The sequence below is a fragment of the Lissotriton vulgaris genome, chromosome 11, assembly GCF_964263255.1.
Source record: "Lissotriton vulgaris chromosome 11, aLisVul1.2, whole genome shotgun sequence".
Classification (NCBI taxonomy): Eukaryota; Metazoa; Chordata; class Amphibia; order Caudata; family Salamandridae; genus Lissotriton; species Lissotriton vulgaris.
In genome coordinates this window covers 940,772,444-940,787,865 of record NC_141699.1, presented here as the reverse complement: position 1 = coordinate 940,787,865, position 15,422 = coordinate 940,772,444, and the positions used below count along the sequence as shown (strand labels likewise).

Sequence of the window (15,422 nt, the reverse complement as noted above, 5' to 3'; positions counted from 1 at the left end):
CCCTTTTGGCCTTTGTATTGGCTGCAACTGGGAAACAAGAATAATGCACACCAATGCACACATAATCTGTTATCAAACCAGTATACGTACGATTAAGTGACAATACAAAGTATGGATTATGAAGTGATTAAATGATGTATAATGTTTTTGTGGCACTAACTGAAAGTAAAAACGAAATACAGCATACCCGAATGTTTAAAGTTGTTATATGAGATAACATCTCTTTACTACTCAAGTAAAAAAAAAGGAATGTATACCATGATGAATTAAGAGACACATGTTTTGGAACATGATGCCATTAGATACTCATATATGAGGAGTGCTCCACTAATTTGTATTATTTGAAGTCTTTTGCTAGTCATGAGACTTCTTAACAGGAAGCAAGCTCAGCTCAAACCTTTGGAGAACACTGCAGGCAGAATACAGAAAGCAAAGTCCAGTCTTTTCACTTTCAGGACAGAAGTAGCAAGCAGCAGGTCAACACCACAAAGCAAACAGCAGAGTGGCAGTCCCGTCTGACAGCTTATCAAGCTCTTCTTCCTGGCAGGATGTCCTCAACCCAGAAGTGTTTTGAGTATATGATGTTAGACGTCCAGTACTTATACCCATTTCAGCCTTTGAAGAAAGCAAACTTCAAAGGAAAGCCTTTGTAGTGCACAAGACCCTGCCTTTCCGTGTCCTGGCTCCAGCACCACTATTGGGGGAACGGGGGGGGGGGGTGTCGATGGCTTTGTGCGAGGACAGGCACAGCCCTAATCAGATGGCAGTGTCAACTCAACCCACCAATGTAGCTCAGGAAGACCCATCAGCCTAGTGATGGGCCATCACGATATGCGGGGCACACCTCAGCTCCATTTGTGTGACTGTCTAGAGTTAAGTATATGGCCTAAGATCGCGAGATCATAAGGACTCTAGTGCGCACCAACTGTAAGGATATCTCAAATTATAACATTTCTCTTGTTTTTTAATTCAAACATTTTTTTTTTTTTTGATTATTTCATTTTCGCTTCAAACAAATAAAGCATAATACATTGCAAAATTTACACAGTTAATGCTTTTTACATTACATATTTGTTCAACAGTATAAACACAACACAGTTATAGTACATAACCCAATGCATTTCGGGGTTTACACCCCTTCGTCGGGGGTCTAAAGATAAAGAGAAAAAAGAGAAAAAGAAAAGAAGAAGCCTTTATTAATTTCGATGCTAATGTGATTATTTACCACTATTGGCCTGATTTATTTTTGTTCTTACCTAACTAACTGGTTGGTATTTGAATCATGCGTAGCAAAAACTTCTTTGTTGATTCTGTAAGGATTTATGATAGGAGTATCAAATTCATGGGCTTATCAATTTATATGTAATAATAAATGACGATATTTTAACACTGTGTTACCTTTATTTCTTGATGGCGAGAGCCTGTGGGAAATTATATCGAGAATTTAATATGCTGCACATTGTTAATTTATCTAAAACAAACCGGCAACTGTAGATTTGTTTTTAAAAAAGAGAAACGCTCACCTGTCAGTAAACGAGCGTTAAGCTGTGATGCTTGGGGGATCTGGAGGAAATGATATGAAGCCGTGGGTTAAGGACATGTATGTCCACTATTATAAAAATGTACAACTGAACTAATACGAAATAAAAATATGGTTCTAGTTTACCTGCGAGCCTTGTTTTAGTTCTTCAGGATCTCGCTAATATTCGTATTTTCACTCTATAGGAAATGAGAAATGTGGTGTTCGTTTTAGTGCTCGAAATTAGAAAATGGACCAACTACGTGGAGAAACTCCTGCGTAATTATGCTTACCGGGAGTTAATGCACAAGCAGCCCAACTGTCATCCTAACCCAGATGTGTATTCAGCAGATAGGCCGAGAGAGGCACAGAATGGTTATGCAAGAAAATGCCCACTTTCTAAAAGTGACTTTTCAAACAAGCAATTTAAAAACCAACTTTACCAACAGATGCATTTTAAAAATGTGATTTCAGAGACCCCAAACTCCAAATCTCTATCTATTCCCAATTGGAAGATGCCATTACTAACCTATGGAAGAGATGGGGCTTGCTGTATTGGAACACGAAATTAGCAGTATTTCACTACCAGGACATGTAAAACACAACAGAACATGTACTACCTTTTAAAATACATTCGCACTGGCAAGTGCACTTGTCATGTCGACATGGCAGTTTAAAACTGTTCACACAGACACTGCAGTGGCAGGTCTGAGACATGTTTGCAGGGCTACTCATGGGTAGCACAATCAGTGCTGCAAGCCCACTAGTAACATTTGATTTACAGGCCCTGGGCACACTTTGACTAGTAAGTCCCCAGTAAAGTGCAGAATCAAATATGCCAAGCATGGATAAACCAATACAATTTAGAGAGGGAGCACTTGCACTTTAGTACTGGTCGTCAGAGGTAAAGTGCCTAGTGTTCTAAAAAAAAAAAATAAAGATGTAAAATGATGCAACAAAGAACTGGAGAACTGAGGCGCAACCATTTCTTCACGCTTCACCGAGCGTATTACTCCCCCAAACGACTTTCGAAATTCCAAACCGGGAAATGTTGTAGCAAATGCTCTTATCCAGCAGCCTCAGATCTTCATATGTTTTGGGAGTGTCCGAACATCGCCACATTTTGGCAAGAAATCAGGACAACACTCGAATCTATCCTCAGAATACCTATCCCGTGCTCATGGTCTTTAATCATCTTCGGCCTAAATAATACCATCAAGGGATTAGAGAGAGAGTTCTTATTCTATGCTATCTTATTAGCAAGAAGAGAAATCTGTAAAAACTGGGTCAACACAAATCCTCCAACGCATGCAGAGTGGCTGTCTTCACTATATGCAGCATCGAAGGTCGACCTATCTAGAACATGTAGCCCCCGATCTCTGAGATTTTGGGACCTTTTGATTAATTGGAGAAGGAACAGTTAGTCAACCCGGGGTTTTTTTTTGTTTTTTTTTTCCCCCGGGTCCGATGATTAGGCCTAAAATCTCCTTGTCCAACGGGAGGCACCCCAAGCCGTACAGTTATTGGACAACTTGCTGAACCGGCCCGAAGGGAGAGTGTCCGTCCAAGCTTTGCTGGAGACATCTGGTCTGACTCTCTGGGTTCTGGGAGCTTAGTAATAGGCCTCTCGGTGCTTCAGGGGCGGTCGGGTCTTGTGTTTTGCGGCTAGGAGCACATTTGGATCGAATATATGGCTAATGAGGACAAAAAAAATAATTTAAAAAAAAAAAAAGAACTGGAGAACAAGATATGCTAAATACTATTAGACCATGGCGAGGGACTCTTGCCTATACATCTTAAAGCGGTAGCTATTATATGACAGGGCTCAAGATCTAAAGGTAGGATTGCAACTTGTAAAGGTAAAATATTGCTTAAATCATGCAATACAAAGTGATATTTGATGGCTTTTTATTTTCAAGGTAAGGACCATTTGCAAACAAAAGTGAACCTTAAACTACATATTTTGACACTGCTGTCTTAAATTATGAATCCTAACTTTAAATATGGAGCAACTACTCACGATAGACCAGTAGTGTATAAATTGAACTATGAACCAAAAAACGTTTTTCCTTCTCATTTTCTCCAATCCCTGTAAATAAAATAAACAATAATGGTTCAAGGAAAAGTTAAATAGCTACATACCATGAGCTTGGAACTCTCGGTTAAAAGGTATGTAAGTCCTTCTACACCATGCTGTATTGTGTCACTGCTGACATTAAGTTTCCCTGAAAAACATATAAAACAGCTTCATTAACAATGTTCAAATATGTGATGAAACTTACATTTGTGTTATTAACAATGTACCAATCCACAGCAACAATAGTAAGCATGGTTTTATTTTAGAGTTTCTGGTATCCACTCTAAATTGATCAGACATGACTGAGGAGGATTCAGTTTTAAAACATTAAAACTAAATGTTGTTTCGCTGGACTCTTCAATGGATGAGTGGGTCACGTGTAGTGTATATAAGAAACTTCACTAGAAATTAAATGATTAAAAATTGACATCTTTCATGTGTGTGTTGTTTTAAGCACTTGCATTGTACATATTCACCCAACTAACAAGTATGGTGCAGATAAATTAGCATTTGCTGAAGCTATTTATTGAACAGATTGGGTTTCTTGATTAAGCCTCAAAATGGTAGGAAATGGTTATAAGAGGAGAAAAAACAATTAAGATCCTCTTAATTAATATAAGAACTAATCTAATCTCATAAAACAATGAATTAACAAAGCAAGTTACACTTTGACAAAATCTAGAGTGCACTTTTCAAAATATGCATACTAAAGGCACCCATTTTTTCTAGGATCAATAGGGGATGATAATGACATTTATAACTGTACTGTTTTTACATGATCTGAAGAATATATTCCGATGCTACATCAGTGACAAGCTGATCAACTTGACAATCAAACAAAGAAATAACTTGCAGCTTACTTGATGCTCCTTCATAAATTTTGGGATTAGAGCCTCTCCTTAGAAATTCCACTGCAATTCGACCAAACTCAGCAACAACTAAAAAAAAGAAACCAAAACACATAGTAATCAACCCTCTCTACTCGATGTGTAGCTTGCACGTCTAGCAGGTTTCAAAGTTACACTTATTAAACATTTGTGGCAATAAATCATGATGCTAGGAGGGCTAGCCCTGAAATTAGTCTGTACTTTGTAAGAAACTATACAAGCCCTGGTTGGAAAACTTAATGGCCAGACCAGGCCCGGCCCACCCTGCTGGAGGGATAGGCACAATAATGTCTAAACATTACAGGCGTTGCTAATCCTGACAGCATGAGTAAGACTCCCCTGTCCAGATTCCGTAGAGAAGGACTCAAAGAACTGAGCCGATCTTGAAATCATTTCAGCCTGCAGCCAGCTTGTCATTATAAACCTATGATAATATGTCACCAGAGGGTCAAGGACAGTCGCTGGTTTTGGGTCTGCATTATACTCTGCACTCTATGATTTGTTGGGTCTCTATCATCTCAAATTTATCCAGAAGACTGGCAAAACAAACTGCATTTCTGCTTAGCTGTCAAGGAAGAGAATTGTGGGCTGTAGTTGGTCATTCTGGTTCCAGGTGTGTATAGACCTCTTCTCTATTCGCTAGTTACACTGCAGTATAGGTGCATTAAAACCCTAAATCCCAGTTGCGTTTTGCTTGGTCCAGTTCCCATGGAGGGCCCACTCGTTTTAGAAAGGGACCATAATGTTTGTACCCCATTAAGGATCTTAGAATATCAGAGCACTAGCAGTTCCTGCTTTTTTAAAAAATATAATCTTTATTCGTTTTCTAGTCACACTCGCAGTTCCTGATTTAACATTTACTTTGGGACTGCTTGGAGCTGCAACTGGTCCCTGGGGAACAGTAGCCAGCACTCTTCTGGTCAATGTGGCTCCTGTAACACCACATTTAAACAAGTATCATTTGAATTGCACTTCACTTATAGGTGGTAGCTGTTGGGACCCATTCAGTATTGTGGTCATATGTCACCTACCAATGATCAAACACACTAAGTCGAACACTCTTGCACAGGGGATCTCTGCGAAACTAGGACAAAGTGGAGGTAGAAGAGCATGTTGGACACATTTGTAGGACTGCACTTGGAACCCTTATCTGAGAAACATTGTAGAGACCCAGAAGTTTCCAAAGACAGACAAGAACTCACAAGCTATTCCCATAAGATAACATTATCCTACTTTTACCCACCCCATTTTAATTGCTCCATGTTTCCTATAAAATAGAAAGTTATTATTTTTCAAAGCAATAGCATCAGTGACTGGACATTTATTTTGTGTGATAAATGAACCATGCTGTATTTATCTTCCAAAGCAAAACCAAAGGGGATGATGGATGGAGTGTTGTACATTGCAAGCACTCACCCCCAGTCAACTGATCTGAGTATATTCCATCATCATTCTTTATCTCACTCCACCACCCCAGTTCAGACATGGCCATATGCAAATCAGTCTGACCCTGTGCCTCATGGGAACAGTCCAGCCCGAACTGCCAAGCCATGTCTTCCCTGGACTGGAAACAAGCATCCTGGGACCGGTTTCTGGCTAATCAGCCGTCATCAGCCAGGCTAGCTTGAATCCAGTGGCAAAGTGAGCAAGGGATCTACGTCTGGGCATACCCTGCCAATTTAGGGCGAACAAAGCATAACCAAAGGAGATATTGGACAGAGTGTTGAACATTGCAAGCACTCATCCCCAGTCAACTGATCTGGGTTTAATCCATCATCATTCTTTAGCTCACTCCACCACCCCAGTTCATACATGGCCATATGCAAATCAGTCTGACCCTATGCCTCATGGGAACAGTCATTCCCGAACTGCCAAGCCATGTCTTCCCTGGACCGGACACAAGCATCCTGGAACCGTTTTCTGGCTAATCAGCCGTCATCAGCCAGGCTAGCTTGAATCCAGTGGCAAAGTGAGCAAGGGACCCACGTCTGGGCATACATACCCTGCCAACTTTGGGGCGAACAAAGCTCAACCAAAGGGGATGATGGACGGAGTGTTGAACATTGCAAGCACTCACCCCCAGTCAACTGATCTGGGTTTAATCCATCATCATTCTTTAGCTCACTCCACCACCCCAGTTCATACATGGCCATATGCAAATCAGTCTGACCCTGTGCCTCATGGGAACTTTCCAGCCCGAACTGCCAAGTCATGTCTTCCCTGGACCGGAAACAAGCATGAAACTGGGAATTTTATTCTGACATTATCATTGGATTAATAATATGCAAGACTCTCTGGCTATGTGAGGTAAACATGTTCCAACATGAAAGCCAAACCCTTCTTGTATTTGATGGAGGGCAATCAATTCAAGTGAACTAGGTCTATTGCTGGTCCAAGCACCAAGGGTCACAGCTGGTGTCATCTGTGATCGGACTGCAGTTAAGCAAGCCTGGTGGGCTGAGTAAGTTGCCCCTCCAAGAAAGGGGCAGTGACGGCAATAAGGGCACAATACTTGCAGTACCTCAAGCCAGATTTGTCACCATTAATGTGTTCGCCTTGGTTTAGCAATCAAAAAGGTCTGTGCAAATGTCTGGTCAAACTCTGCAAAGTATGTGCACTCTGGAACCTAGGGCATGTTACAGGTTGCTTCAGTAAAAATAAAAAATCCCCCACCCTGATAGCTGAGGTGGGAGTTGTCAGCTAGCAAGGGTACTACTGTCCCAATTTCTGGCCCAAGAATTCTGGCCGGAGTAGTACTACCATACAGGTCGGGCGGCAGGTTGGGAGGTGGGAATCCCAGTGTTTTAAGCGTTACATCTACCTGTGAAGCCTTCAAGGGCTGAGGGCGCTTGTGGAGCCCCATGTGTTAATATGTGTGCAGTGCGACATCTGAGCAAACTAAGTGCAATCTTGCGCAGCTCCATCAGCTAAGATGTGTGCTGGGCGATTTCTGAGTAAACTATGAGCAAATTTGCGTAGTAGGTATAGAATTGTGTTTTGCAACCCCGCATTTCTTTATTTTGCCAGGATCAAAGGTTTCGGTGAGTGGCCATTCTCACATCGCGAGAGTAGCGCGATGGGCCGAAAGCAGGAATTGGAGGCATGGGTTTTTCCTTCACTGAGATAGTCTGGTTGGGGTTCCCAGACATACCTTGGCACAGCTTGCTGAAGAAGCTGCGGCACAGACTGCAGGCAGGCAAATCCCTTCCCAACATTTTGATCATACACCTGGGAGGCAATAACTTGACTTTCTTGGGTAGGAAGGTCCTGCTGCAAGCGACGAAAGCCACTATATGTAAGTTGAGCAACCAATTAAGCGAATGTGAATTATGGTGGTCGGAGATTACGCCACGTCTAGTTTAGCAGGGGGCCAGGTCTGGTGAGTTTGTGAAAATCTCTCGCAGGAGAGTAAACACCACCATACGCAAATTCACAGAACAGAGGGGTTTTGGATTTACCAGACATGGTCTCCTGCATGCCAAGTCCACGGGATGTTTTGATGTGGACGGTGTTCATTTGTCTAGAGTGGGCATGAACCTGTTTCCGTTTGACCTGGGAGACGCCTTAGAGGCAGCTGGGTGTCAGTAAGAATACCAATTAGGAATGCCTGCCTTGGCGGGGAGGCCCTGGGTGTGACGGTTGCCACACGCAGAGCCATGGCGGAGTTACAGGGCGATTAAGAGGCTGAATGGTATATAGGGGTACCCTCTTCAGGAGCACAACAAGGGTGCAAATGCCAAACAGCCCTAGGTAGTCCTTAAGGCATCACCCTGGAGGAATGACGGCGCCCCGTTAGTCCTGAGGACGGTTGTAAACCGGAGCGACTGAGGGCTTGCCTGGATATGCTCCACCCCTCAAGAGGTGTGAGTAAATGGGTGGACTGGTGGTCCACGTGATGTATGGGGTAATCCCCCTAAACAGTGAGCACCAATTGGTTACGGTCAGGGTACAATTTGGCCCATCAGGTGGGTGGGACAGCTTAGGGGAGTCACTGCTGCCTGTCCTTGGATCGCCCGCAAGTTAACCCACCATGTTGGCATTGAATTTATTATGCAAATAAACCTGTAGCAATATTTTCTCCAACTATGTGTCTTGTGTGTTCTTTATTATGAGATTGCTGTGTTTGCAGGAGGGGTATGTTACTGATATTGGCACTATGAGGCTGCCCGAGGCCCACGCAGGGGGCCCCCCTGGAGGGCAGCCACTTGAGTTCCACATGAAGGTTCATAGCCAACTGGGCTAGTGTTTGGACCCTCTGGTGTCTGGCACGTTTAACGTAATTTTCGGTCGCCAGGGGGCGGGGAGCCAGTATATCTACCTGTCCCTCCCACCTGGCGATCCTTTTTCAACGAAGTTGCATGACATTTCCCTCCCTACCGCTTACCCAGTGTGTCGGCTGGTAAGATGGCTAGGGTTGGTAGGCTGTTAATTTGTGTTGCAGGCGGAGTTACAGGGCGATCAAGAGGCTGATCGGTACTGGCGACAAAACATCTGTCCAGCTTTATAGAGACTAACATCTGCTTGGACGAGGCTCAGTTTGGCTTCAGACCAGCCCATGGCACCGAGTCCGCATTGGTGACCGCTTTGGAAGACCTTCGTTCGCGTGTCGACCTTGGTCGAGCTCAAATAAGAAATTGGTACCTTGGTTATACGGTATGTGTTTTGATTTGAAATAATAAGGAATAAAGATAAAGTACTCCCTATTTAGTGTTTATATCACTATGACCACACTAAGTTTATTTGTATCTTTTATAGTCTCCTGTCTCGTCATGACCCACAGACACGTCAAAGGTTATTACTGAATGATTTTTATTTTTTATTTTTTCAAATAAGAAAGTTTATATATCTCTCATTTCAGATTTCAAAACACGTTTGTATATACAAGTAATTTTTACATATATACAATAGAATAGAAGCCCTTCGTTTCGAGTTAGGATGTCTCACCAAAACATAAAACAGACATTCCTATTGAGATCACGCAGACTCATATGAGGAAAACAATTAGGTAGAACTTATTTATACCCAATGTCTTAAAGATCCCTCAACACATTATTAAAGTTAATCCAAAATATTTATATGTATCTGCTGTCTCTTTATAGTCAACGCGTTTCAGCCAATCAATTCAGGCCTCTTCAGGACTAGGGCTATTCACAATCCATCTGTACAGACAACAATTAAAAATTAAAAAGAAGGGGAACAGACATCATTTTTAAATTCCATAGATTAATAGCAAAAATACCTATCTACATATTTACATGTGGACATTAAATCGAACATAGTTTATAAGATATTCCTTCTGTGAGCAGACTGACCATTGTGACATACCATTTGTTAGTTCAATTCCATTAAATTCATTGAACACGTCAGAGCATGGTATCTTAATATAGCTGATTTTTATATATAGAGAGACCCCTTCGTTGCAAGCTAGACTCCCCTGGATTCCGTTTTTTATATATATATATATTTTTTCTCTCTTTTGTTAATAGTCACATTTATTTTACAAAAGTATGTCTAATCCAGTTAGCGTTATCGAAATGGAATGGTATTTACCGGGTAATAGAGTCGGAAGTGCTTCTCAAATACTTTCATGGGCTCCTTTTTATATGTATAAATACTCTGTGCTCGCTGTCAATCCAAATAATGGAACTATTGCTTGGTCGGTAACTAGATGATGTCTATCTCCCGACTACAGCATCTGGGGAAAAGAGACCACTGTCAGTGTAACATCCATGTGGCTCACGGTTCCAAACACGTTTTCTAAGTGAATGGGGGAACAAACTTACTTAGCTAGCGCTTCAAGCGCTTCTTAAATATTTCTTTTACTCAATCACGAGTGCTCACAAACGTCAGCCTTGCGCGTTCCTCTCTTCCCGGGGTCTGAAAAATATATAAAAATGACCCGCTTTTGTAAGCACCGCGTTGTAGACATACCACGTTTGTCCAATCTCTAACAAACACACTACACTTACGTTTTGTAATGTCTCTCTTCGTTTTCAAATTGGTCGTCTCTCTGCAATGTTTGAACGCGACCGCCTCTATAATTAGGCGACATTAAGAACGGACTACCTTGGTCGAGCAGCCTTTTTAGTGCTGCTCGACATGTCGGCCGCGTTCGACATGGTCAGCCATGCCATTCTGGTCAGGAAACTAGAGGAGATTGGGGTATCTGGCCTGGCCCTGGACTGGTTGGTCTCTTACCTTGGTAACAGACACCAGGTGGTAGCCTTGCCGCCCTACTGTTCCGACATCAAGAAAGTGGGGCAGGGCGTACCTCAAGGATCGGCCATTAGCCCTATTCTTTTTAATCTATACCTCCGTCCCCTGGTCAGACTGATTAAGTCCTTCGGCATTGCGGTCATCAATTATGCCGACGACACGCAACTTATCTTCCCATTTGAGGGTAGGGAGGCTGTGTCGCAGGAGACTTTTCATCGCTGCATGACAGCTACCGCAGACTGGCTGAGTCTGAACTTCCTGCAATTTAACAGCTCAAAAACCGAGGTATTGCATTGCTCAATGGATCACATCCCCCGGCCTCTGCCTCTGGACTTTTGGCCTCCTTCCTTTCAGGGCACTAGGGCAGCGGCAGACTCAACTCGGAATCTGGGTGTGATGTTCGAATCTAATCTACAGCTAGACGCGTTTGCCAATAAAACTGTGGCTATGTGTATGATGATGCTTCGAACATTGCGGAAGATTCTCTCTTTTCTCCCGGTCCATGCCCGCACAGAGGTAGTGCGTAGTATCATCTTAAGCAGGCTTGACTACTGCAACGCGCTACTTCTGGGTGCGCCAGCTATCCTAGTGGGTAAATAGCAGCGAGTGCAGAATATGGCTGCTAAGCTGGCTCTTTCTAGACGGCGTCTTGATTCTTCTTCTTTGGCGCTCATGGATCTTCATTGGTTGCCAATCGCCCAGCGTATTGATTTTAAAGCGCTATGTCTTGTTTTTAGGGCCCTCCACGACTAGGGGCCGTCTTCGCTGCAGGCGATGTTCTCCTGGTATATTCCTACCAGACCCCTTTGCTCTTCATCAGCTCATTTGGTGATAATCCCTAAAATTGTGAGGACTCAGATGGGCGGACGCTCTTTCAGATTCGCCGCAGCTAAGCTGTGGAATGCTCTACCCTTGCCCTTGAGAAGGAAGGAGGATTTCTCCTCCTTTAAAAAAGGATTAAAAACACACCTCTTCCCCAGGACAGCGTAAAGATCGAGACAGTATAACATTGTGTATGGTTGGTCAAAGTCAAAGCGCCAGGATACCCTTTAGGTGACAGTTTTGCGCTATATAAATATGCTATACATACATACATACATAGGGATACCCTCTTCAGAAGTACAAGGGTGCCAATGCCAAACAACTCCAGGAAGTCCTTACGGCAGGGCCCTGTAGGAACGACGGTGCCCCGTTAGTCCTGCAGGCAGTTGTAAACCTGAGCAACCGGGGGCTTGCCTGGATACGCTCGGCCCCCTCAAGGGTCGGGAGCAAATGGATGGACTGGTGGTCCACGTGATGCACGGGGTAATCCCCCTAAATGGTGAGCACCGATTTGTTGGGGCCATGGTGCAATTTGGCTCATCAGGGGGGCAGGGCAGCTTAGGGGTGTCACTGCTGCCTGCCCTTGAATCGCCTGTAAGTTAACCCACCATATTGCATATATTTTCCTTATGGAAATAAACCTGCAGCAATATTTTCTCCAACAAATAACGTCTCTTGTCTGTTCCTTATTATGAGATTGCTCTGTGTTGCAGGAGGGGTATGCTGCTGATATTGGCACTATGTGCATTACTCACAGAGCTATTCCCGGCTTTGGCCTTCCACTTCTGCAAAGCAAGAATCAATATACAAAAACCCTAAAGAAGCTTCTTCTCAAAATAAAAGAGTAAATTACTATTGCAACTAACATGGTGCACTGAAATCATTAGCTATATGACGGGAAAAAATAGTGCATTTGCTATTAGCGTATAAATGAATGGATGCCCTGCAGAAGAGCCATCTAGACATTACTGGTACCTCCTGGGTGATCAGAGAACTGCCTCCTGTAAGAAACTATACCATTACTTTAGACAACACTACTTTTCCTTAAGGTCTTGATTGACCAATACCACCGGCCAGTTTGAACTCCCAGGGCCAGGTATTTAGGCACAAAGATTTGCTCTTCCCCACAATTACCTGGAACTTGATTACATGATGTAGAGCCGTCATGTAGAGCAGTGGGTGTTAACTTGTAGCCTGGGGACCCCTGGGGATCCTCGAAGGCTACTAAGAGGGTCCTCGCCTGCTTAAAAAATTAAATATGAACTATTATTTAAACTAAGTCTAAAGAAGCAAAATGTACAATTGAATTTTTTTTAAACATTCTTTAAATATGAAGGAATTTGAGATCTAAGGCTAAACATTAAGTTAGTATCCTCTGATTGATTTGTTGGAACATTGCATCAAACACAATGTAGTATGGTACGATGAGCGGCCACAATTGAATTGAGAAAAGCTCCAACCTTCCTACTACAATGAAACATTTGATTGTTTTATATTTGCTTGTGAATTAAAATAAAATATTTTATCATTTGTGTATTTATTCAAAACTGCTTCTTTCTGTATTGTTTTGCAGTTAGCAGTTACAATCATTGAAAATGCCTATGCTGGGGTCTTGGGTTTCCAGTAATCACTAAGTGGGGGCCCATAGAAGTCAAAACATCAAGAACCTCTGGCATAGAGCGCTCGCCGACCAGAATCTAGTTGAGTTGAACCTCCAAAATCCATGAAATGATTTAAAGCATCTATGTTATGTGTTTGTAATACACATTATCATCCGCAAGGGTACCTACTACGTACCATTCTAAACAAAACTATCAGCCCTGCCAGCAGGATCTAATCTCACCTAACGGTATAGGCCTCCTATCGACCGTCTTCTGAAAGAGTTGAACCCACCCAAACGTATTAAATGGTCTGGGCCATCAGCTGCCTTTGGCCTTCCTTACTGTACCGTTTTGTTCTAATTCACAGAACCTACAGAACAAGCAAAATAATATTTCCTTCTTTCCAACTTAACCATCCCTTCTTACAGTCCTTTCTGACTCTGAAGAAACTTAAGAGGGCATATTTTGCTTGGGATACCTATGACAGTGATGTAAATTATAAAGGACACATTATAAGTAGCAGAAGTCTTCTTCTGTTTATTGTAGTACAGGAAAATACATGTAAACCACCTGCTGACCAGGGTCTAACTGACCAACTGGAACATTAACAAGATGAGATCATCACATTCAGATAACAGTAGAATTCTATGAATGAGTCACAAGGGAAAAGCTGCAGAAAGACTACAAAGAATACACAATAATATAAAGCTATTTACAACAGACAGCTACAACCAGGTTTGCATATTTCGTTCACAAGGTATTTTACTTTATTTATTTTAAAAGTTTTCTATAGCGCGAACATGACTACAAGGGGTATCAGAGCGCTTCACGGTTTATACATCAAGCGGAATACAGATACAAGCAATCAAAGCAGAAGCAACCGAGCAGAGGATAAAGTCATGTGGAGCAAATGGAGCCTCGAGACCATATCAGCTGAGCCACAAAACTACGACTGTGACCTCCATAACAGATTGAAAAGCAGACAGAGGGCTTTGCAATGTATACACCAAGCGTAATAAAGATACATGCAATCAAAACAGAACCAACAAAGGAGATGAGAGAGCCAAGGGAATCTCGTGACCATATCAGCTGGGCAATAAAAATATGACTGTGACCTCAGTAACCACTTGAGGCTCCTAGAAGTGCTAGGAGTCCTGGCAGTGATCATTGTGCATAAACATGCTTATGCCTTGAGAGTGAGCGACAGTATGTTAGCACTCTGTCGCTCACTCTCATGGCATAAGCATGTTTATGCACAATGATCACGGCCAGAACTTCGAGTACTTCTAGGAGCCTCATGCCATACCTGCCAAGTGTCTACGAATAATGCCCGACTGCTTAGCCCAGCCCACTTTTTATTAGAACGCTGGGACTTGTAGACCTGGATTAATACTATGACAATAAGACTACAAGTAACGGGATTCTAAGGCAAAAAAGGGACTAAGCCATCTAGTCACGCATGGACCAGGAGCACGTCAGTAAACACATAGCATTGAAAGCTTCCATTCAATCACACACTTCCTAACCACGCCCTCCAGGTTAACAGTGAGTTCTACCGCTTCAGTTACTGTAGGTTGTGCCCTCTGCTGCCACATCCAGCCCCTCTCACCCGCAGCCTCCACCTGGCACAGGAAGCTCAGGTGCTGCTTCTGCTCCTCAGTCAGCACCAGCAACATCTTTTCTCGGACTAAATAATTTGTCAGTGTCAGTGAGGGCTCGGACCAGAGAACATCCAGGAGGAAGAGTCCTTTCTCGTGACAGAAAGCGTCACGTGACAGACGGAGTGGCGGAAAACAGCACATGCGCAGTTAGTCTACTTTCGGCAGCAACGCCGCCCCATGACAACTGTGCTGCCCAGCAACGACGTTCACTTCCGTTCATTACGTGAGCTCACGTACCGTACTACATAGTAAATGCGCCTTGGAAATTTGCAGTCTGAAGCATTAAGGCGTGGAATGGGTGTATAAATTGTAGGGCGCACAACCACTTTAATCACACACCGTGGAACATTTTTTTTTTGCTGCTTTAAAGAGCGCGAAGTCGACCCGAAGGTATTGGAACGCTTTACATGAAGCACTAGTTACGTTACACAAGGAGAAGAACATTCATTTTTGCTACGGCGTACGCCCGGGGAAATTAAGTCTAAAATTATAATTTGCAACCTAGTAATATACTACTCTAACAATTAATCTGAAAGGATGCAGACAGCTGCCAATTGCCAAATACATTAACGGATTTCTTCATGCGTGTCCTGTTTTTGGCTGAGAAGGGGAAAAAAGTCATATTTCACTGCTTCTCCG

The 15,422-nt window shown here is 42.9% G+C and overlaps 1 protein-coding gene across 1 annotated transcript in view; it reads right to left on the bottom strand.

The window, feature by feature from the left end:
- The window catches only part of COMMD2 (COMM domain containing 2), a 64,173-nt gene extending 49,167 nt beyond the window's left edge, over positions 1-15,006 (bottom strand). Inside the window, exons 1-3 of the mRNA XM_086944087.1 lie at positions 14,732-15,006; positions 4,457-4,534; positions 3,662-3,744 (exon numbers count right to left, since the gene is read on the bottom strand). Of these exons, the coding sequence (XP_086800213.1) occupies positions 3,662-3,744; positions 4,457-4,534; positions 14,732-14,924 (354 nt within the window). The 5' untranslated portion in view covers positions 14,925-15,006. The remainder of the gene's footprint in view (positions 1-3,661; positions 3,745-4,456; positions 4,535-14,731) is intronic.
- Positions 15,007-15,422: the final 416 nt, after the last annotated feature.